This window comes from Chelon labrosus (genome assembly GCF_963514085.1).
Source record: "Chelon labrosus genome assembly, chromosome: 1".
Classification (NCBI taxonomy): Eukaryota; Metazoa; Chordata; class Actinopteri; order Mugiliformes; family Mugilidae; genus Chelon; species Chelon labrosus.
The window spans coordinates 20633045-20658016 of NC_140337.1; the positions used below are offsets into that span (position 1 = coordinate 20633045).

The 24972-nt window shown below is 42.4% G+C and overlaps 2 protein-coding genes across 2 annotated transcripts in view; both read left to right on the plus strand.

Annotated features, from left to right (window-relative positions):
* The first annotated feature begins 4026 nt into the window (after positions 1–4026).
* LOC311490554 (interleukin-13 receptor subunit alpha-1-like) lies at positions 4027–16522 on the plus strand. The gene is made up of 10 exons (XM_084548102.1): positions 4027–4252; positions 6461–6603; positions 7183–7306; positions 7483–7579; positions 8585–8766; positions 9045–9178; positions 10365–10488; positions 10752–10848; positions 10929–11004; positions 11590–16522. Exons 1-10 carry the CDS (start codon positions 4180–4182, stop codon positions 11671–11673), a joined length of 1134 nt encoding a protein of 377 aa, XP_084404228.1. The 5' UTR covers positions 4027–4179; the 3' UTR covers positions 11674–16522.
* Positions 16523–20796: 4274 nt separating this feature from the next.
* Positions 20797–24972, plus strand: part of kirrel1a (kirre like nephrin family adhesion molecule 1a) — a 33447-nt gene continuing 29271 nt past the window's right edge. Inside the window, exon 1 of the mRNA XM_084545683.1 lies at positions 20797–21036. Within this exon, the coding sequence (XP_084401809.1) occupies positions 20991–21036 (46 nt within the window). The 5' untranslated portion in view covers positions 20797–20990. The remainder of the gene's footprint in view (positions 21037–24972) is intronic.

The following is a 24972-nucleotide window of genomic DNA, read 5'->3' on the forward strand; positions in this document are numbered from 1 at the left end:
GTTCCTGTGAAGGAGTTCAGGGCCTTGGTCCCTACCTAACTCCATGTAGAGATTGGCCACAATCGGTGACACTGGTGACCCCGTCGCACAGGAGTGTTTTTGCCTGTAGAATCAACCATTAAATTGAAAATAGGTGGTCTTCAAGCACAGGTCGAGCAACACGCAGACTTGGTCTGGGGTGACGTTGGTTCTACCGGCCAAGGTGTCATCCTTTCATAGTCTTTCTCGTACTGCTTTTGTGGCTTCTCTGGTGTGGACACATGTGAACAGGCAGGTTACATCAAACCTCAAACTTCCCATCAGTCCCCTTAGAACTGAAGAAGCTACTTGGACGCTTCTTTGGATATACCATGACCTGGATGACTGGGAACCTTCACAGACGTATTGTCTATAATTACAAGCCTCTCCTCAGCTTTCTGCGGTCCATGTTCAGTGTGGCGCATGGCATAATACAAAACGGCACAGTGACTACTTTTCACGCTTTAAATTGGCAGACTGACTGATTAATAGTTTGAAGAAGCCTGTGATGCTAATTACAGGATATACCTCAGTTTAGCATGCCCCTATGGTCAAATTATTTTCAATCTTTCCTAGGGGTACCACCATTTTGGCCTCCAGGCCAGTTTCATCAGTTTGTTTTTTAGTGTTCTTTAGTGTTCTGTTATCTATTTTGTCAGTATCAAGTTATTTCAGTGACCACTGTGGGTTTTTCTTTCTTCAAAGGGAGTGTACCAACAATCCTGTCCTCGGTGATTAGGTGATATTATCACAGCGAGCGGTCCACTTAAGTTTCAGCCTTATTCACAGTCACAATTTAAAAGGAAATATTTGGCTTGTCTCAGCTTGTAGGTGGATTTTTCTTATCTGTGAACATCTCAGCCACTCCTCAGATAAGAGTGGAACAAAATCATAACTGCATGATTAGCAAAACACTTAGAAATAACGTACTTTGCCAGTGGTGAAAAACAATAACGCCTGGCACCTAAACTCTTTCAGCAATTCGCTTTGTCGTTTTAGAATGATTTTAAAAGTTTGCCTAAAGCAGCTACAAAACTAGGAACGAGAAAATAGAACTGAAATTTATGTTATAGAATATTTTGGTATTTTATACTTAACTTAAAACTTGTTAACTTCTCTAATTAAACTAATGTGGATGACTTTCAGACACAAACTTAACAAACACTTAACTTAAAGCCTAGTGAAATGTGTTTCATTGTGCATACAGACACTGACAATTTAAAAGAGACAGACTTTTTTTATTTTAGTTTTGCTTCCTCAAAGAATTTGTAGTAGTTTCGACAACGTGTTTTTTCAAATTCAATTCAGATTTCTGAAAAATCAACAGTATAGATATTAAATAAACCTTCTTGAAAATAAATAATTAAATAGAATATTTAAAATCAACCCGATGTACAACAATGGCGGTAGTGCAGTATGGTGGCAACTTGTTGAGATGACGTATGGACAAAGGCGCAATACCTGTGAGTAACTGGGAAGAGTCGTCTCTTCTTTGGGAGCCGTATAAAAATGAGTTGGCTCTCAGAAACAGCTCCCAAAGAAGAGTCGACTCTTTCATCTCCCGAATGGCTCTTTATTTATTATTTAATATCGTTTATGGCCTGATATTTTAACCCAACACAGCAAATACAAATGATTTGTGTGTTGAGAAGCCCTTTTGCATTCAATATTTTTATGATGAGCCTAATAATTGTCTCATTTTGTGCAGCTATTCTGTTACAAAAGCATTCTTAATTTTGTTTAATATTTCAATAAAACTTGAAGTTGTGCAAATAAATGAACAAAACACTGCGATCAGATCCACACAAGCAAAAGCAGAACCAAACTCAGTAAACAAACGGTATAAACGTCCTTGTGCGGGTTTGTGGTGGAACCTGATCTTAATATATTTTACTCAGTCAGCCACGGCGTCTGTTCCCCTCTCTCTGCTTTCATGTAATGGTATGATCCTATGTGATTGGCCACATGGCGTGCCCGTCAAAACAAAGTTCTGACCCTGTCCTCATGCGAGCAGAGATGACAGAGCAAAAGATAGATACAAAAAATAGTGAGGGAGCCAGCTCTCACTGGATGGGAATCGGCTCTTCTGATTCACTACCAAGCATCGACTCTTAGAGACAGCTCTTGTGCGTATGACACATCGCTAGTGATGATCAACTCCTGAATAGAGGTCAGGAAGGAGTACAGGGGGAGGAGGAGTACCTGCACGGGATCCAAGCAATGCGCATATTTCAACCACCCAAAACATGTATAATAAGCTATATTTAGAATAGTTTCACCATTTAACCTAGAGCAACTAAAGCTGTTATATTGATCTATGATACTCACTGCCTGGCCAAATAAAAAGGTCACACACTCTAATATTACCTCGGACCGCCTTTAGCTTTGATTACAGCACACATTCGCTGTGGCATTGTTTCAATAAGCTTCTCCAATGTCACCAGATTTATTTCCATCCAGTGTTGCATTAATTTTCCACCAAGATCTTGTATTGATGATGGGAGAGTCTGACCACTGCACAAAGCCTTCTTTAAGCACATCCCAAAGATTCTCAGTGGGGTTAAGGTCTGGACTCTGTGGTGGACAATCCATGTGTGAAAATGATGTCTCATGCTCCCTGAACCACTCTTTCCCCATGAATCCTGGCATTGTCCTCTTGGAATATGCCCGTGAACATCAGGGAAGAAAAAAGTCCATTGATGGAATAACCTGGTCATTCAGTATATTCAGGTAGTCAGCTGACCTCATTCTTTGGGCAACATAATGTTGCTGAACCTAGACCTGAGCAACTGCAGCAACCCCAGATCATAGCACTGCCCCCACAGGCTTGTACAGTAGACACTAGGCATGATGGGTGCATCACTTCATCTGCCTCTCTTCTTACCCTGATGCCCCCATCACTCTGGAACAGGGTAAATCTGGACTCATCAGACCACATGGCCTTCTTCCATTGCTCCAGAGTCCAATCTTTATGCTCCCTAGCAACCTGAAGCCTTTTTTTCTGGTTAGCCTCACTGATTAGTGTTTTATTAAGCTGTTCACTCCCAATCCCTTGAGTTCCCTTCACACTGAACATGTGGAAATGCTCTTACTTTCACTTTTGAACATAGCCCTGAGTTGTTTTTCTTCCATTTGATTTCACCAAATATTTAAGTGATCGCCAATCACGATCAATCAGGATTTTTTTCCGATCACATTTCTTCCTCAAAGATGATGGTTCCCCTCTATCCTTCCAGTTTTTAATAATGCGTTGGACAGCTCTTAACCCAGCTTTAGTAGTTTCTACAATCTCCTTAGATGTTTTCTCTGCTTGATGCATGCCAATGATTTGACCCTTCTCAGACAGACTTTTCAAACAGATCTTTTCTACGACCACAGGATGTGTCTTTCAGCATGGTTGTTTAAGAAATGAGAAGCTACTCATTGCATCAGTTGCTGTTAAATAACTTGTTGTCAGCTGAAAGATAATCACCCATGCAGTAACTATCCTATAGGAGGCTTGTACCTGTTTGTTTAGTTTAATCCAAGTTGTGACTTGCTTTTGGCCAGACAGTGTATATTTTAAAGGAAGTTTGGTGGCACTCTAGCGCAGGGTGTGGTGCAAAAGCAAGCAGCAATAACGGGAAGTGTCAGGCTGGCCCTATACTTCCTGTTAGGGATACCTGCTCACACAGCAACAGCATTCCTGTCTTATTTCCCACCTCATGTGTGAGATGCAGGGGGGGCTAATGGCAAAAACTGTAGGTAACATATTTTTTAGTAAATGCCCCGCTTAAAAGAAACTGAACCACCATTTTGAATAGCGTCTGTAAAGGTGTTCTGTGTTTTTAACTTTTAAATAGCATGGCGCTCCTGTTTACTCCAAGAAGACGCGCGTGCGTGTGCGTTTCCGCGTGGGTCGTGCCTGCCTTAGAAAATAAGGAAGCTCCCGCCCCCTTTCTTCCAGCCTCCACGGTTTATATGTCGTCCGACAAAGGAACCGAAAGCAGTCTTACCCTACCCTTGCGACATCATTTTTCTTCCTTTTTTTTTTTTTTTTTTGAAATACTACTCGCAGGGCAGACTGGTATCAAACTAGACTATCGCTCCGGAGCGGGACAACTTGTTCTCTGTTTTTTTCTTCCTCCTCTCCCTGTCTTTAGAGGACTTTAAAGACAAAACATGAGTTGGATGTATCAGAGTTTGAACTTTTTCGTTTTATGCTGCCTGATTGCGGCAGCTGAAGCCATCACAGGTGAGACTTTGTAGTACATTTGTTAAGGAATTTGCCGTCTTTGTATACTAAGTTGTCATCGCCAAATGTGTTTTATGCTGCCTTATCCATTTTTTCCTTTTTTTTTTTTTTTTTTTTTTTTTCTCTGCCGTGTGTACAACGGCCGTTTCCCAGTTGTGGCGTCACGGTGACCGTCTGTGAGTCACGGTTTTGGCTCAGGATGAAAAAGAGCTCGACAGGGGCATTTAGTGGGGCGTACGTGAGTGAAGTTGGGATTGTTTCGTTTTGGATTTACTTGTATACAGTTGTGTCCATGGGCTCTGAGTTAGAGGTGACATTTTTCCATTTCCTTTGGGATGACCCTCCCAAAGGAAATTGTTGGCAAAAGATAAAGGACATAGTGTTAATAACGCAAAGCAGGGGTGTCAAACTCATTTTAGTTCGAGGGTGGGGGACATACAGCCCAATTTGATCTCAAACAGGGCGGACCAGTAACATAACATTGTTTCAGTGCAAAGAAGAACAAGTAAATTAGGAGAATGTTTACATTTAATAAACTATCCTTTAAGAAAAATATGTACAATTTGGGCACATTGCTGTCTGCTGCCTACTTCTGGGTCTTAGTGTTGTGTTCTGTCCACTTCTCTAACTAAAACAGTGGACAAATTAGGAATAGCAGTTCTTTTCACAGACAAATTACAGTCGTCTGTGTCATTTCGGCCATCTGGCGGGCAGCTTTCGGTCTGCGGACTGCATGTTTGACACCTGCGGTGCAAAGGAACACTTAAATGCGTTTTTCCAGTTACATTTGTGACCCTGAAAATGGCGGGCGGCCGTGCACACAAATACAATTTGAAAGGTGTCTTCAGATATTTTTCGTAAACTCCTGGATGTGTTAGTCTGCACTTTAAGCCCATGTTGATTTTAAAACATTACAACCTGGACCTTATTTCTGGCATAAAATATGATCGTTTACTCATCCATATAACTTTGGTGTAATTCGAATTCCTTCGGGAGATATTTAGATCTGTGTATATCCATATAGTGGGAGTGATTGGGGCACCGAAACGCAGCCTCTAAATAACGCATTATCTGCCGTGAAACTCCTTCATTTCACCAATATTTTGTTATCTGTAGGTCAATCTACAAACCCCGGATGATGATAACAGGTAATTCCGGACTGAACGGGAAATAGCACTAGCATATCATAACAAAATATTGGTGAAATGAATGAGTTTCACGGCAGATAATGCGTTATTTACCTCCTGAAGGAATACAAATTACACTTAAGTTACATGGGTGAGTAAACGACCGTATTTTATGCCAGAAATAAAGTCCAGGTTGTAAAAAACAGTAGTTCCCCTTTAATTTACAGCAGAAATAACAAAAATATGAGTTTCCGATTAAACTATAGATTATTTTCGGCAGTTAATCTGTTGACTATTTTCCGGGTAGTCACATTAAATAGTTGACATAATAATTGACTCTATTAGACTTTTATTTGAGCAGAATCAGAACATATTGTAAAATGAACATTTATTCACAGTTAAACCTTCTGTACATTTGTCCGTTGGTTCCATATAAATGGGGCAGAATTCGGACATAAGCCTAAACTATTGTATTGTAAGTAAATGTAATATGCAGTGCTTACATAAAAAACAAAAAACAAAACACAAATGACGCTGTTAAACTCAAATAGAACTGTACATAGATAAGATCATGCTTATGAATTAAGAGACTTATCTATTCCTCTAATAGTCTCTTCACTTTATACAGTAAACATAGGTTCAGTTACAGCACTGCCCTATCCTGTGCTTAAAAAACTGAGGTCTAAATGCACTTTACAATGTTGGGACTGTATAACACACAGTTAACAGAGTATGTGACTCTTTGCACATTAGTTAATTCAGGAGAATCGACGCAGGGGACGTAATCACTGGCTGGCTGTTTCCTATATGACACAGCATGCTCTGTTGTGAGCTAAGAATGAACCTATTTACTTAATGTGTTTGGGGAAAGGGAGCTTTTCCAAGTGAATGGCCAGATTTTTAGATGTCTCAGGATGGAGACCTATCCCAGTGGACTGCTGCAGACTAGAACTTTGTTTGTGATTTAATGTGAGCTGACTAAATGAAAGGAATGAAGGGGGGCAGGCGGGGGTGGGGGTAAAGATGTTAATTGGAGCCACATTAATATCAAATTTCTGTCTCTTCTCTTCCTTCCCCAAAGACAAAGTCTTACCACCGCAAAATGTGTCCATACTGTGGGTTAACGACTTTCAACCAGGGTTGTCCTGGACACCACCGCATCTAGTGTCAAACCATTGCACATATGAAGTGTCTACGAAGACCAGGAACAGAGAAATTTATTTTGTAAGTATGCGTGTATATGTCTATCTAGAAAAAAATGTTATTTAGTTTAACAGTTTGAGTATGCATTGTTTGCATATTTTTTTTTAAAATCTGACATTTTTAAACCAGATTTTATTACAAAGCTCGTCAGTAACTTTCGTGGTACTTTTCTGGGGGCGGTAATTGAAAATTGCAAGTCTTAGAAAATGGATAACATTGACCTTGTTGCAATAATCTACAGACAAAACTACACTCAAAGCTGAAAATTACATCCCAGAGCCTGTTCTTCAAGCCTGTGCTTATTTTGTAACAGACACTTTATTACGCTAATGGCTAAAATATCAAAAAAATGTTGTCCTGTGTAAAAGATATTTGACCTAAACTTAGCCACAAGTTCAGTCACCCCTCAGATTCAATTAATTTCTGATTATTTACCAAAGTGTTGTGTGTGTTTTAGTATTTCCTGGAAACTCACACCTCTTGCCACCGAGCACGAGAAATCTTGAGATGCTGTAAACAGAGGCTCATTATTTGTACATTGCCGGGAATTACTTGACAAGGATGTGACTTCTAACTTCTGCATGTGCCCCACGATTACAGACGGACGTTTTACCTCCATGGAATGTATCCAGGATTATGGAAGGAGGATTTTTGGAGCTGTCTATTAAAACTATTTGTGACAAAGCAGAAAGCGAGCCAGTGGTTGTCAGCGTCTCCTACCCAGGTAGATCATTTTATTTCACCAATACTCTTAATTAGAAGGTTGAATTCTTATGAGTGTGCAACCATTCCCTAGCAAAAAAACGGCTGGTTATAGCCTTTTGTAACGTTTATATGGACATGAAAAATGTCCACTTGTCTGTTTACTGAGTTGTGTTTATGTGTTCCTGATCCTCTCAGAAGTCAAGAATTTTGAATGCTACAGCACAACCTCGCGACACGCTTACTGTTCCTGGTCCCCGCCCAGTCCCATACAAGATCTACGTTTTTTCTACTGGTATGTGCTTTCTCCTTTTTGTTTTTCCAACAGCTCAGTTTGAAGCATAGACAGCATAAAGATGGATGGCAGAACTGCTCCTCAAGAGTGAAGCCAACGCAAGTAGAGCTCCCTCTGGTGGCTGGCTGCACTATAGGTCATAAGCTCCACCCCCTCCATGTTAGCGGATGGGACTCAAACACTAAAATACACGTCAAATAATTTTTTCAAGGATGGTTTTTGTCATTTTAGCTTGTCAATATAATGTTGATGAATGTTCAAGTGACAGTTCTTTGGCTAAGTTTTGTCTTAGTTATTTGACGATATGGAAATAGGATGTGAGCGGTTGACATGGCGACTACCAGTCGCCATGTCAACCGCTCCATAAAGCGGTCCTGTGGGACTGTGAGAGTTGTAAAAAAAGATAGTTTAAAAACAAGTCCAGTGTATAATCCAACATTTCCTTGTAACTGGTGGAGGTAGAGCAGAGAGTAGTATTAATTAAACGAAAACGCGAGTGAGTCTGGAGGAAGTGTGGGCGGGGCATCGATATTGCGGCTCCACGTGGCTCCACTCTCAGACAGGCTCTTGCTCCAAACTCGCAAGATGGCGCCGCCCGTATCCCCGGGAAAATAGCGTTGGTTTGACCAATGCAAGGAAGTGGTGACACGTTGTTCATATTTATATACAGTCTATGCTTTGAAGGCACCAACAGATAGCTTTCCGTCTTCTTTCCTCTTGTTTTCTCTTCTGAGTGCTAACCTAATCAACGACTGTTGCTTCATGAGAGTGGCTTTAATCTTTTCATCAACTCTCATAAAGAAAAGGCATTTTTTCAAAAATGTTTAAGTATTTCTTTAACGTCATTGAACACGGTTTTATTGTTTCATTTTTCATTTGGCCTGAGTAGCAAAGTCTGAGCAGATGTTGGGTTTATTTAAACATGTCTTTTCGTTGTCTTAATTCTTAAAAGTACTCTTCAGCATGATAGTAACCCACAATTTTCTTTGTGTTCCCAACGTTAAGGAGAACCGATGGTGACAGCTCATCTGAATTACAAGAATGCTCATCGTACAATTACACTGATGGCGTGAAGACTGGTTGTGATCTGCAGGAGCCCACCCATTGCTTCTATAACGTGTTGATTAATGGAACACTGAACAACACACTCATCAGGAACACCTTCAGTAGACTGCTCACAGACAAGGGTACGGTATATGTTGTGGACTCATCAGTGTAAATGTAGTAACAAAAGTCCTATTAAGGAAAAATTCTGTTGAAATGTGCTGCACTTCCCCTTCACTGGCTTATAATAAAAGGTCTTCTTCTTCTTGTCCTTTCTTGGAAATGTTTTAGCAGTTTTCATGGTGTCAAGATATTTGTGCGGGGGCACGTGTCTGTATTTTGTGCAGCTGCAGTTGTGTGTACGTGTCTGTTGTATGGCACAATTTAATGTTGTGTATTTTCTTTGTCTTCCTCTGAACAGTGAGACCACCTGGTCTTCAATGGACAGTCACAAAAGAGGCGGGTAAATTCAATATTAGCTGGATTCCTCCTAACGTCTTGGGCCGGAGCACGTGGGAATTTATTATAAATTACACTGAGTGTGATAAGAAAGAGGTAAGACACAGCAATATAATATTAGGCTTAAAACCTTGAAAGATTTTCTTGTTCGTCACACAATGGTTGTTCGTCAAATGGAAGACTAGGGTGGTTGTCCCCATCTTAAGAAAGCCTATGCCAGGGTGTTGGAAATGAGAAAGAGAGCCTATGGTTCTAGGAGGAGTGACGCAAATTCTGGAGAGCGTCAACCGCAGGGTTGCTTTGCTGCTATGCAGATGTTACTGCTGTCCTCATTGGGTTGTGACCTTCAGACTTCACTGGAGGTTTTTACAAGACAGAGTTAAGAACGAAGATTGTGACGGTCAACAGAAGTTCATGGTGCTCTGCCAGAAAACGGTTGAATTCCCCAGGCAGATGGGGGAGGCAGTTGCTTCCCCCAAGGGAGGGAGTGCAAATATCTCAGATACGCAAATTTCTCAGTTTTTGCATAATGGCAACCACAACAAGTTTCTTCTTAGGGTCTTCTGGTGCAGGGAGAAGATGAGGAGCTTGGACAGTAGAAGAAATTTGGGATTATACACCGATCAGCCATAACATTAAAACCATTAACAAAACCTGGACCTGGAATTCATGTGGATGTTACTGAGACATGACCTAGGCCAGACCAGGCACCCCCACCCCATAGTAATGACACTCCTTGATGGCAGCAGCCATCCCCAGCAGGATGCAGCCTGACACAGGAATACACACAAAAATGATTTAGGGGGGGAAAAAAAAAAAGATTTAGGAACAACTAAAAAAAACATGAAGAACAGCACAAGGTGTTGACCTGGCCTCCAAAGTCACGAGATCCCAAATTGATCAAGTATCTGTGGGATGATCCACAGAGGCCCCTCCCCTCGAAGGCCCCCACTAACAACATTCTATTGCCAGACACCACAGGACACCCTCAGAAGGCCCATGTCCATTCTCTGATGAATCACAACTGTTTTGGAGACCTACACAATATTAGGGAGGTGGTCATAATGTTATGCCTGATTGGTGTATAACCCTTGCTCTGAAAAATGACATTCATCAGAGGAACAAGCTTCCTCACTTTAGCGATCCCTTGACTTGTCCTCTTGCACCAAAAGCAGTTTGCTGCTTACAGCTTCTTTCTAAAATATCTCAGGTGATACTCTTTTGCTCTATTGCTGTATTCTTGTACTCTTGTCTAAAATATTTTATTCCCAATATTTTTCAGACTCAAACTATTAAAGGATCAACATACCACAGACTGGAAATTATTCCCAACTGTGCATACCGCATAGCTATTCAAGCACGGTCTGACAAAGGGGATACCCCATGGAGTGAAGAGAAGTATTTTGGTATGGTCATCCCCGTCTGCTTTTGCTATGTTGAGGACTTGTATTGTTTTTTTTTTTCTCTTGTTTTTTATGCAGTTCTTTTAATAGCAACACAGTGGCAGACAGTCGTATCTGTCTTTTTAAGGTTGATTTTTTATTTTTTTGTCTTGTTTTGTTTTTTACTTCTCTGTAAAAAATATTGTATCTTTAAACATAAAATACTGTAGATGTATTTGTCGGCCTAAGCTGAAAAAAAACAAGTTTGCTGATGATTTTGCTTGCAGAGGCAGACAGGGATTCTTATGCGTTTGTGTACGCTGCTGTTGTCATCCCACTGGTGATTGCAAGTTTGGCAGCTTTGGTTCTTGTGTGTTGCCGGAAGTAAGTTTATTTATTTATTTATTTTATTTACGTATTTAAAAATGCAGTTTTTCTTACTATGTTTGCCTCTCTCTGTACAGAAACAAGGAACAGATCTTCCCCAAAGTGCCGGCACCTCTGGATCTCTTGAGCGACATTTCCGACAACAACAACAAGGTGAGTTCCTCTTATCTCTTTATTTAATGCTTAATAGCTTAAATAACGTCACGCACTCACGTCACTTGTTAATGGCTTAAAGAAACGATTGTACCTGAAATACTTTGCATTGACTTTACAAGCGTGAATCTATTTTTTGAGCTCTCTTTGAAGAGAATCTGGTACAGTGTGAAAATAATAAGTTGCTTTCAATTTAGAGACGGGAGGCAAAGTTCCAAGAACTGCAAATGTTCTTAGTTACTGCAGTGTTGACACTTTTTCCAACAGTTACAGGAACTATGAAAAACTTCCTGTTACATGCAAATGTAAAGCAAATAGATGATTGGAATCTATACGCTGGCGCGAGGTTAGACTATAAAAGGAGTAGCAGGGCATTTGGGAGACATTTAGAGTCATGCGTTTGGTAAAATGAAATCTTACCCAAGTGGGAACATGACCTGTGGTGGGTTTGTGCTGTATTTTGAAGCGCCTCTCAGACCAAATGGATTAATAGTACCAACCTTTAGACTGGTGGCAAAAGGCCACACTACTTTGTTTTCTCTCAGACGCTAACATCTATCTATATCTTTGTTTTCTTTTGCTCAGAGCACCTTGTATGTCCCGAGAGAAGAGGAAGAAAACTGTAGTATCTCTCTGGTGATAGAGCCCCAAACCAACAAGTCGTTCTGAAACACATCTGATGAAGGGATGAAGAAACGGTGACAGCCGCTGCATGTCCATGCCAACTGATGCAGCTGAAATCTTATTTTAAATTTTTTTTAGATGGATCACTGTCATTTAGACAGGGTAATACAGAAGTAAGTTACGCTCATAGACATGTCCTTATCGGGACACCACACTTCTGGCTTAGTTCATGTACACATCGAAATAGTTGAAAAACGTCCGGTCCTTATCTCCATGTCATGTTTACCTAAAGCGGCTGTTCCTTTTTTGGAAATGTACTTGCCAAACAAGAACATGCATTACCCAAGATAGTATGACTCACTATGTTTTACTGAATAAGACCTGCTGCACTGCAGTGTCACGCTTCAGCCGTTTTCCCATGAGGCGGCTTCGGACACATGCAGTTGCTGCAGCGCTAGTAGGGAGCATTCTTGGAGAGGGACAGCCGTGGACTGAGCAGTAATGTTCAGCCGAATCCTCCGTACAACCACGTGTCCAAAGAGATGCTGAAGCAATGCAGTTTCAGATATATTCAAAAAAAAAAATATGTTGCTAATTAATTCATTTGTTTTTAGCGTTTAGCAAGCATTGAATGCACAAATGCTAAACATTTGCTCAAGCCAGGTTGAGAAAATATTTATTTTTTTGTTTTGTTTTTGTCTGTTTTATAACAGGGCATCTTTATCTTTATATCCACCTATCGCCCCAAAAGATGCCATTGTCCATTGTCACTGCTAAATAATAATTATCTTTAAAGAGGTAGTTTGGTATAATTGAAATTGCGTTGTCTTAGGTATTGGCTTTCCTTCAGATGGCCTTTTGCAATGGAGAAGTGAACCAGTGATGTCAATCTGTCCTATCTTAAAACCCACTAGTCGCCACTGACATGAACTGTAATTTTCCCTTTCAGAATAATGGTATATATTCAGTTGCCGCTGTGTGACTTTGCTAGTTTAACCACGCTAATCGTTAACAAAACCTCAAGTGGTAACATACCAAAGTTGCACGGTAACGGACCACAGGATGTAGGCAGTGATAGGCCACCAGCTCTCTTGCTCTGTGGGATAAAATTGCTGTTTTTTGTCAGCGTAGTGTTAGGTTGCATTGGAGAGAGTGATATTGTCACTTCCCCGTTGAAAAAAGTCTGATGATAAAGATAAAGCAGTGACAGCTTTCTAAGTGTACCGGTCTGCTTCTCCAAATTGGCGGCCACCTCCTTCTAAATTAAGCACGATGGAGAAGTGGCTCGTACAACCTCGAAATAGACGGGGCTATCCCTGTAGTACATTAAACCAGGGAAAAGATACTCATTTATACCGGATCTGTTTTGCTGTTGATCAGCAAGCATTGCAAAAAAAAACAACCAAAAAACACGAAGCAGCATTAAATGACAACCAGTTCTATGTATATTTATGCCTCAAGAGTAAGGTGCTAATCAGGGTTTCATGAATGTATCACCTGTGCAGCTGCATCTTACGGGTGTAAAAAAAAAAAAAAAAAGATAGATAGGTAAGAAATGCCTCTATAACTAGTGGCATATGGTGCAAAGGCTTGTTGGGATATGACCGCCATCCCTCACACCGATTGCTGTAAACGCACTGCAAAAGCTGTCGTAATTAGCCAGAATTGGTCAAACTTTACAGTGAATCCGGAAAGTCGTCACAGAAATTACATGTACATAAGTATTCACAGCCTTTGCTCAATACTTTGTTGATGCACCTTCGGCAGCAATTACAACCTCAAGCCTTTGGGCAGTTCCGCCCATTCCTCTTTGCAGCACCTCTCAAGCTCCATCAGGTTGGACGGGAAGCGTCGGTGCACGGCCATTTCCAGATCTCTTCAGAGATGTTCAGTCGGCTTCAAGTCTGGGACATTCACAGAGTTGTCCTGAAGCCACTCCTTTGATACCTTGGCTGTTTACTTAGGGTCGTTGTCCTGCTGAAAGATGAACCGTAGGCCCCCAGTCTGAGGTCAAGAGCGCCCCGGAGCAGGTTTTCATCCAGGATGTCTCTGTACATTGCTGCATTCACCTTTCCCTCTATCCTGACTAGTCTCCCAGTTCCTCGCCATGCATGATGCTGCCACCGCCATGCTTTACTAGTTGGGATGGTATTGTCCTGGTGATGAGCGGTGCCTGGTTTCCTCCAAACACGATGCCTGTTATTCACGCTAAAGAGTTCTATCTTTGTCTCATCAGACCAGAGAATTTTGTTTCTCACGGTCTCAGAGTCCCTCACGTGCCTTTTGCCAAACTCCGGGCGGGCTGCCATGTTCCTTTTACTAAGGAGTGGCCTCCGTCTAGCCACTCTACCGTACAAGCCTGATTGGTGGATTGCTGCAGAGATGGTTGTCCTTCTGGAAGGCTCTCCTCTCTCCACAGGGGAATGCTGGAGCTCTGACAGAGTGACCATTAGGTTCTTAGTGACCTCCCTGACTGGGGCCATTTTCCCCCGAATGCTTAGTTTAGACAGCTGTGCAGCTGTAGGAAGAGTCCTGGTAGTTCCAAACTTCTGCCATTTACGGATGATCAAGGCCACTCTGCTCATTTGGGGGCTTTAAATCAGCCTTCCCCGGATTTGTGCCTCAAGACAATCTTGTCTCAGAGGTCTACAGGCAATTCCTTTGCAGCTGAATTTACCATAGATGGACTCCAGTTAAGCTGTAGAAACATCTCAAGGATGATCAAACGGGATGCACCTGAGCTCAATTTTGAACTTCATGGCAAAGGGGTCGAATACCCAAGTACATGTGATTTCTTATTAGCGTTGTCACGTTGTCATTATGGGATGTCGTGTGTAGAATTTTCTGGGGGAAAAAAAATTAATTTAATCCATTTTGGGATGAGGCTGTTACATAACAAAATGTGGAAAAAGTTAAGCGCTGTGAATACTTTCCAGATTCACTGTAGTCAAGTCAAGTCAAGTCATGTTTATTTATATAGCACACTTAAACGCAATGTAATCTCTTTGGAGAGAGTGGAAAAACGGGTTCTCCTTGTGAGGACTGAAGGCTCGTAGTTCTAATCTTCTCTGAAAACAGGGTGGTCCAAGTGGAAATCACCGTAAAGTTGCACCTTTATTGTTAGAGTATCTTCGTGGCCAAAGGTCTGGGAAACACCTGACTGTTAGTTTTAGCAAAAGTGCAAAAACAAGATATAATTCCCCGGTCATTGTTACTCTGCACCACATATCTTATATATATATATCTATATATATATATTTTTAATGTGACCTGTTAGAAACCTTGCTAGTGTGTGATAATTCCTGTCTCAGTGTTTTGATGTCAACAAGCATAAAATGTTTTTTTGTGTGTTTGTTTTTTAACTGTTTATAGCTTTTAGTTGAATAGATGAATGTGACGTATAGATGATGTCTTGTTGTTCTTTTGAACGGACCTCGCGTAGTCTATAGTCACTGTTTACGGCCTATAGGTCAATGTCACACCGTCTTAGCAGCGCATACCAAAATCTGAGAACTCTGGTGACTATACTTGTTTTTATACATCTATCATAATGATGAATTTTCTTTGCACTATTGATCAGTTTATGTTTTTTTGATTTTCACGTACCTTACAGTAGTTTGTTGTGAAGAAAGCTCGTTCTGTATTGACAGTGGATCAGATCATTCACTGCAGCCCACTCGTTCACCGCTTTGGTTGTGTGTGTCGTGAGGCGTGAGGTGAAGTAAGCACTCATGTAAAAGCACTGTATGCCTCGATGTAGGTTTGTAACCTTCCCGTACGAATGTTTGGTGGACGTGCTCACGTTGGATAATGATGGATGCTGAATATGAATGGTTTAAAGTACACTTTCTTCTTCTGCTTCTTCTTCTTCTTATTTTTTGGGATGTTATTTTTAGTATATATGTTCAGATGCTACTTTTGCACAAAAAAAAAAAAAAAAAACAAGCAAATTAAAAAATACATGCTTCATTCAACATTAATTAACAGACATTTAGTGTTAGGAGATGAAATTGATGGATGTGTATCAGGAGCTAGAAGCAAGTTAGCTTAGTGCAAAGTTGGAAAATGGTTAAGCGGCTTTCCAGACGCCTCTAAATCTAACCCATTACCATAGCACGTTGGTTAAGTCTTTGCTAAATGAGTAACATAAAAGCATTAATCGGATATTTGGGATTTATTCACCTCTGGCTCTTTCCTCTTCATCTAAGCTAACTTGCTCCAGTTTCACATGTAACATATCGTTCCCACTTAACTCTCTGTAAGAAACTTAGTTAAAATAAGCTTATTTATCATTTTATCACCAGCATTCCTTTACTAATACTGTGTTCAGGTTTTTGTAAAAAGAAAATATCTGTTTGACCTGCTCTGTTAAAGTCAAGTTGTGGCTTTGTACATGTACCATAAAGTACTAAGAAATAACTCTGTAAATCTGATTTTAACCTTTTTGTTTTTTTTACATTAAAGACATAAGAGGCTTTTTAAGATGACCCCTGCTTCCTGTGCATATATTACACTCTGTACACTTTCCCATTCAGTAGTTTTTCTTTATTTGTTCTATTTTCTACATTATAGATTAATACTGTATGTTTCCCCCTCTCATCCCACCTCATAGACCAGGTCCTCTACCAGAGGCAGAGGGTCCTGCACTGTGTCCCAGCTGTTCCTAGTCCTGCATTCTTCTGATGTCGTTCCCACAGTCTGCATTTTTTTTCAGCCCTTGGTATTTCGCAGACTATTACTCATCTTGCATCTCGATTATTGCTAATGCTACGGATTGCTACCATAAGATGAGATATTACGTAATTTCCTTCATGTTTCAGGTAACATAAGAAAAAGTTTGAAATGTACGTAAGGCCTGTTGCGGAAATGGCAGCCGGCAAACGGGTAGCCTTAATCGAGGGATACAGTGCAAGGACATCATCACAACAGGCTAGTACGTGATCACAAACTAACAGACTGTACAAATTCCCACACATGTTTGGCTTGTTTTATTTTTATTTTTTTTTAAATTTGCGAAAAGAAAAAAAAAAAAAAACTTGCTGAACCTCACTCTGTTGTCATAAAATGCGTCCGATAGGAGTTTCACAACATTAAATTTCAATACCTTTCACAATGCACTTCTGCAAATGTTAACCGTCTGGTCATCCCGGTGGCATACAACCACAGGTCTGCAGCGAAAAACCAAACCCGGGCGCCAACTCAGCCTTTACGATCAACGGAACCGAGATAAAAACTCTCTGGTCTAACGGGTTTCACACTGCTGCGAGTAAATGTGTAGACAGAGAGGTTTCACATCCCCACATGTGTGTCACAGACAGTGTTAAGGACAACGAGTATTTCTTTAGCCAGAGGAGGAAGTTGCCAAATCCGGTTGCTAAATTTTGTGGCTCTGATATCTTGTCCACAAGCAACAAAACCATTTTACTTCTGAAAATTAATCTTTGTTTTTTGTTGCAATGCTGCTGACGTTCACTCACGGGTCACTTCATTAGGCACACTGAATGCACTCTAACATAACAGCCCTGAGCTAAAATCATAGCTTCGTGGAAGTTAGAGAGTCTGTTGATTCTACTGTGTTTTCATCTGGTAGTACTATTGAATTGAATTGTGTTGTCCCGACACAAGACGGGCCACAGTGGAGTAATGGTTAGCACTGATGCCTCACAGCAAGAAGGTTCTGGGTTTGAATCCTTTCTGTGTGGAGTCTGCATGTTCTCCCTGTGTCTTCTCCGGCTTCCTCCCACCGTCCAAAGACATGCTCGTTGGGTTCATGGAAGATGTCCCAACGCATGTTTCTATCATTTTGACGAACCCCATTTCCGTCAGTGGGCCGGATATAATAAAAGAACAATGATCATCCAGTTGAATCACCACCTTTCTTGCACAATTGTGAATCTCATGAAGGCGCCATGTGATGAAGGTGCTGGGTGGAGGTGGTGGTGACTCATAGAGAATCACATTGTTTGATTTCTTCAGAGCCTTCATCACCATCCGGCTTTTGCAAGTGGTTGAGAAGCTGCAGCTGAACGTATGTATGTATACCTAAGTGACATTACCCAGTGTTGGATCTATTCAGTGCAGAACTCTTATATTAGAATGCATTCCCTTTTCACTAGTGTACCCAATGATGTGGCCGGTGAACGTAGTCTAGATTCAGCAATAGCAAAAAGCAAAGGACACCTCCACAAAGTCACCCACTAACCGAAAAAGCGTGGGTGCTGCTCTCCTATAGTTTGTCTGCCCTTGACATGGACGAGCGCAGCGGATGACGTGAAATTAATGAAGGTGTCACGCCGTGGAGAGGAGCGCGTGGAAGGAGGTGTAGCCCCGTAATTGCTTTCTGATGCAATCTCGGTGTAATCCCGGCGTTTTGCACACCACAAGACCACCCCCCTGCACCATCTTCTTCAACAAAGACCCCAGCACCTCTAACCAACAAATGAAAAAAGAATCCGTGGCATACATGTAGCCTAAATAACTGGCAAAGTATATAACACCTGACATCTTTCGCTGAGCTATTTTATCAGTATTATGCACCGTTTTTATTTCTTTTTATTTAAGTTCATAATAAACTTACATGTGATTAATTTACTGATAAATAAAAACGCCAACGTTAAAACGAGAAACACAAAGCAGCGACAGGAATCATCCGAGCTCAATGGCTTTTTGAGAAACCGTCATGAAGCTAACTTCTACAAAACAAGCTTCCTGTCTGCGAGATTTCAAAATAAAATCTTTCATAGAGTATAGCTCTACGGAGGCTTTTATTCTCCGCGCTCACAATCTCGACTTCCGGTTAATACGCCGGCTAGCCTGACGACCCCACTACCGCAGCGTGCAGCGGCGGCGCCCTCTGGTGGCCGGCCTCGGCACGGCCAACATGGCCGCTCAGAGTGGTCCTGATGCTGCGGGGATGCGGCGAGCGACGATGCGAGGGGATGTGAGGCATGTAAACCGTGCCAGGCCCGGTTTATCCTGGCGCAGTCTCTGTGGCGCAATGGAATAGCGCGCTGGACTTCTAATCCAGAGGCTCCGGGTTCGAGTCCCGGCAGAGATGAGTCACTCTGCATGCCACACGGCAGATCTGCGGTGATATTTTTTGTTTTTTTTTCTAAATCTACAAAGATGCTCTGAAGACTTTATCTCTGTTTTTGTGGTTTTCCACGATTGTGTCGTATTAGCGAGCTCTCGCTGCACGTTCAGACGGCAAATGTTGGCCACGAGGAAGAAAACAATCGCATCCCCATCACCTTGATTTTCTTATTTTATTAATATACTAATTTGTGGTTAATTCAAACCTATAGTGAAAGATATATTGAGTATTCGCTGGTAGTAAAAAGTAAAAATTGCTGAATTAGTTTCAGCTCCAACTAGGTTTACATGAGACTTTTTATACAAATATCTCACTGGGATTTCTTCAAGTTTCCCTTTTTATTTTAATCTAGGCTACATTTCGTTGAATTTATGTCCATCCTGGCGTCTTTGGCAATCAGATAAACGTGCTATTCTACTTTTCCAGGAGAAAAAAACGAAATAAACCAACACATGTGTCACCTTAACAGGAGTATGCAGGGGAATAACTCAATAAAACATAATTTGCACATTTCCTGTACAGTAAATCTAGACATGGTGGCACATTTACATTATTTTAGTTTATTGCAATAATATTTATTGCAGTTTTTTAAAAAAAGATAACATTACAACGTGTGCTTTTTAGGGCTAATTTTCATATTTCACATGTTATTATGTTATTTATTCTGGAAAAAAAAAAAACATTCACACTATTAGAGGTGCATTCAGTGTAGGGTGTTTGCAGTCCCTACCAAAGGACAAGATAAAGCTTTATTTATTTATTTATTTATTTATTTACTGGGTAAATAAAAAGATGAGTATCTCAGGTTCAGGATTACATCTAAATCCAGCCAATAACAGTGGCTGCAGAGTAAAAATGACAATACTGTGATATTCTAGCTGTGGCACTAGAGTCGTTCTCTGTCGCGGCCGCTAGGGGGTGCTCCATCCTCAGTTTAAGCCCCCTCCCTCCCTCCCTCCCTCCCTCGGTGAGAGACGGGGAGGAACCGGCTCACTGTGGAGACCTACTGAGCTGTGACAGCCACAGTATCACGGGGCTCCATCACCAAAACCTGGAGCCTACATTAAGCGACAGGAATGAGGACACGGTCCGTTTCTTCATCAGCTGTCCCATCACGGTGACATCACTGCACTATCAAGAAGCAGTCAGTGTAGGCTGCCACACATACATGCATGCATGAAAACTCACCTCATGCACCTTCTCGTGGCTATGTAGGTGTTTCAGAGTAACGTGTGAGATTAGGTGGATAGAAGGTTGAGAGTTAACTTAAATTATTTCACTGCCACGCTGGGGATGGCACAAAGCAAACAGTCCAGACGACAGCAAATGTGTCAGAACGATTATGCATCTCTAAGCTGGTTTATTTCTTTATTTCATAATAGTTATTTTTTTTATTTTTTTTTTGCCGATGTTGGACTGTGTAAGATCCAGGGGGAGAGGGGAAAAGGGGGCAGTGCTGTGGGGCTGCTGACGTGAGAGAGAGACAGAGAGAGAGAGAGAGAGGAATGCGCCGCTAATGAGAATATGACGTCAAGTCAGAGACAGCGAGGACGACACCGGAAGTAGAGAGTGGTCACATTGGGTCAACTTTTATTATTATTATTATTATTATTATTATTATTTCTTTATTATTATTTTCTTATTATCATCACAGAGTATCGAAAAATAGTTAATTTGGATGTTTTTTTAAAATATTTTTTTTTCTAGTATCGCGTATTGCTCGATAAGAGATATAAATCAACTTTAATTTTATTTATCTAATTAGTTGCCTAATAGAAACAAAAACTTCACATGTAGAACAGACGTCTTTTTATATTAATCCGGCTTCATTTTTGTCTTACAATAAAAAAAAAAAAGATATCTTTACCAACGTAAACCCGTCTACAGTCAGGTTAGTATTTTACTTTGAAGAGCACAACCGGAAGGTGTGACATGTCATCGCCGCTCGCTTGCCGTCTCGGAGTAGAGTAGAAAACGGACTCTGCCGCTGGAGAGCAAAAGAAGAGGAGAGAAGAAAGGGGGGGGTTTCTTTTTTTTTTTCCTCCCAAGAAAAAAGAAGAGCAGTGAAATGGTGTAAAAGCTCGAGTAGTAGTGAAGGGGGGACACACGAGGAGCAACGACGCGGGAGGATTGCCTTTTTTTTTCCTAATTTTTCTTTTCTTGGTATAATTATTGCAAAAAAAAAAAAAAAAAGTCAGTGAACTCCCGCTTTTTGATGCTGTCCTCACGGAGGTCTGAGCCAATAACGGACTTATTGGTCGGCTGAACCATGCAGAGGCTGCTGCTCCTGAGTTTGGTGTTGAGTTTTCAAACTGGTAAGACCCTTTTTTTGTGTTTTTGCCTCTCCTCCTGAGCTCAGAGCAGTCGGTTCCGGATAAAAAAAAAAAAAAAATATTATGTGCAGCTATGGAGGCTTAAAAAACAGTCAGAGAGGCAGCTGTTGGTATTTATTCTGGTGTGTGTGTGTGTGTTGGGGAGGAAGGAAGGGAGGGGGGTGTTAAACGAGAAAAAAAGGCATTTAACGTGATTTCACAGCGTATATGAACCGCAGCGATGGATCACCTCAGGCGCACGTGCGTGTGTGCGTGCGTGCGCGCGCGCAGCTGCGTGCGAGAGAAATATAGAGTGTGCGCGTGCGTGTCTGCACCGCAGCAATGGATCACTTTTTTCTTCTTTTATTTTTATTTATTTATTTATTTATTTATTTATTTTTTAACAATGATTGTCGCGCGTCCATCCACGTATACGCGGTTACGGGCCCCCGGTCGATAGTGCGCGTGCGTCCGTGCGCGAGTCCAACTTGAATGCGACCGGTGCCCGCGCGCCTACCTTCACCAGCACCAGCACCACCACCGCCACCACCACCACCGGCCCAAATGACCTTTCTCTTTGTTGTTTTTTAATGCATGTGACGAACCCGACCGGTGCGGTTCTTCCTTCTTCTCGGTGTGAGTCGCTGAGGACGTGACGGGAATGACAGTGATTGACCAGCGCTGCTCTACACGCCAGCCAGCAGCACTGCTATAGCATGCATCTGAATGGCTTGTCAGTCAATGAGGAGGGCGCCGCTGTACCTACCAGCCCCCTGTAGTAGTGATCCTCTCTACCCCTCTCTCTGCGCACCTCTACCTGAGCGCCTGATCCCAAGCTCATTGTCGCCCTCCTTCCACTCTGCATTCCAGCAGAACAATGAGCAGCAGCAGCACATCTGTCCCCCGCCCCCCTACACACACACACAATCCCCTCCATCATACCTGTGGGGTACCAGGTAGGCTGCTGGCTTATGATAATCAACATCCGAGTTGCTAGGAGACAGGAGGCTGAACGAGAAGGAGGAGAGGATGCTTGTCTCTAAGCTACCTGTTTGATTGAGGCATCCAAGTTCCCCTATTGTTTTCTTCTCCCCCCCCCCCCGCCTTTGCCCATTGTCTACCTCGGATGACCGGGAGCGTGCGCGGCGGGGGGCCTCTGCCCAGCCAGTCGCCCGCACATCATCATAGGTAGGGGGCGTGTTTGTGGTTGTGCTGCTGCTGCTGCTTCTGGTGGAGGTGGTGGTGGTGGGGAGAGAGAGAGAAGGTATAGAAAAGGATGATGTCACCGTGTCTGCCAGGCTTTTGTATCGCTCCGCCGTGCTCGCCGTGCTCAGCATCCACCCGAGCGAGTGCCGCCCGGGGGGCTCCACGTACTGTAAGCCCACGGTAATCTGCACGAGGAGGGCAAGTTTTCTTTTTGGCATAAAATATATAAGCCACGCACACACACGAGACACAATCTGGCGACCGTCGCCGATAAAACGCGGACCCTCCTCGCCACCTCCTGCTCCGCTGGTAAATCGGTAACACGTGCGCTCGGAGACGTGCATGAGCGCAGCCTATTTACATGTGCGGATCCATGTGTCCCATTGTCTGCCGTTCCACTCTTACAACTGTATAATCCATCATTACTGCGCGTCGCGCTCTCGAAACACAAAGATATTTGCTCTCAAAGGCTTTCCCCAAGACAAGATTAGCAGGCTGTAAACGGGGCTGTATTCTGTTCTGTAAGATTTAAAATGATGTAATACACGAAAGGTCGCAAATGTTGCACTGATTTATTTTTTTTGGTTTATTTGTTTATTTTTTTTGCATTTGGCTCTGAGAACACAAAGAGGAGGAGAGAACACCTAATCTGGAGGGAGAGCTGAAATCATCATCACCTGAAAAGCATTTTTTCTTGCTCTTGCGCCACACACTCTTATCTCTTCATTACACCAGTGAAACAGTGTTTTCATGGGCCTGCAATTTTCACACGTGTAATTGCGTGCTAGCGCTAATGACTGGATGGTTATTAGCCGAGCAGCTAATTAAAGCTTTAGTGTATCAGAATGCTTCGAGTTAAGTCGGCGATACAGATGTATCCACTAGCAACAGCCGCACAAATGAATGATTTATTATCCCTGCGTCCGCACACCAACCTGGTTATAAGTCCCAGGCAAGCGACACCATTAACGCAGCTGTTAAATGTTACTGCGTAATCAATCACCGCGAACTCGCTCCTTTAACTTCCTATTAGAGCCGCGAGTCGCAGCACTGCACCTTTAGCCAGACCCCGGTCTGAAATGCTGACTCGGACAAGGGCTACGGTGCAGGTGTACCATTTGTCAGCCTCTGTCCTTTTGTGTAGATCCAGGGCCTTGAGCTGCTGCCACTGCTGCTGCTGCTGCTGCTGCTGCCGCTGCTGCTGCCCGTACTGTACGCTCTCCGGCTGTGAATCACACAGCCGAGCCCGTGAATCATAGACCTCAGACGGATTCCTGGGTTGTGCTCGGCAAAGGAAATATGCAGATGTTGGAAGGGTGAGACGCGTTTCGGTTGGGGGCTTTTACACCCGGAGAAAGAAGGGTTCCTCGGGGGTTGTTTGAACAGGGAAGTGGTGGTTCACCTACTCTCTATGTGTAATGGTAATGACTCAAAGTGGGCTGTAATAGTTCAAATAAAAATGAAGAATTAGGAAAGCCTCATAAAGAATCCAGTAAAAACACAGTTAAAACTGCTGATTTACAACATTTTGAGCCTACTTGCCAATAATAATCTGCGGCAATATTATTTGCATTCTACCTCCGATTAGGGATGCACCGAAAAGTTTCGTCCGGAAACCGAAAATTCACTTTCGGGCCATTTTCGGCCGACATTTGCTGCAGTTGTTGCTTGCGCATGTTGTTTCGGCGATAAAAGTCTGAAACTATTCGGCCGAAAACCGAAAATGCACTTTCAGGTCATTTTCAGGCGAAACAACACGGCTGAAGCAGGATGTTGTGATGATGCAAGCAACAACCGCCACAATTTCCGGCCAAAAAAACGAAAATGCGTGTGTTGTTTCGGCGATAAAAGTCCGAAAATTTTTGGCCGAAAACTGAAAATGCACTTCCGGGCCATTTTCGGCCGAAATTTGCTGCAGTTGTTGCTTGCGTGTGTTGTTTTGGCGATAAAAGTTCGAAAACTTTTTGCCGAAAACCGAAAATGCACTTTCGGGTCAGGTTGTTGTGATGATGCAAGCAACAACCGCCGCAATTTTCAGCCGAAAATGGCCCAAAAGTGCATTTTTGTTTTTTCGGCCAAAAATTTTTGGTGCATCCCTACCTCTGATCATATATGGTGACCCAAGAGACTTTTTTTTTTTACCCCATTTGAACGGGAAAATCCTCTACCGCATCCTTCCGATAAATAAAAGAATAACCGAGCAGTTAGCGCCGAGCTAATCTCACGTAGCCAAGCCTCTGTCTCATTAAGCTCATGCAGCTCATGCAGAAATCCAAGCGCTAAAGTTGGCTACAAAGGGACGGAGGCACAGCGAGCTGTAATAACCACTATAAAAAAAAGAAAACTGCACTTGAGAGAGCTTGTCTCTGCTCTCATAATGGCTAGGGGAGATTAAACGCGAGCCGTTAGCAGCTACCGGGGGGCTGATGAAGAAAAACAGTGGCACCTACAGAAATTCAAACTTGTCAAGATCCTGTGAGTGGATTACCACTTATAGAACTATTTATAGCGGCGCGATGCTTTTTTCGAAGGCTAACGAACCATTTTGCGGTGCAACGCTGAACCCTTCCCGGCTCAGAGCGTGGCTCCGGAGTGACGTGCAGCATGTAGCGAGGCACAAGTCTGTTTTTAATTTTGATCACAGCGAGCGGGATATAGCTCTGCAGCATCCTACTGTTAACAGGCGAGCTCGGGTCACGGTTTTTACGGGATCTGAATGAAGCCTGTTTACCG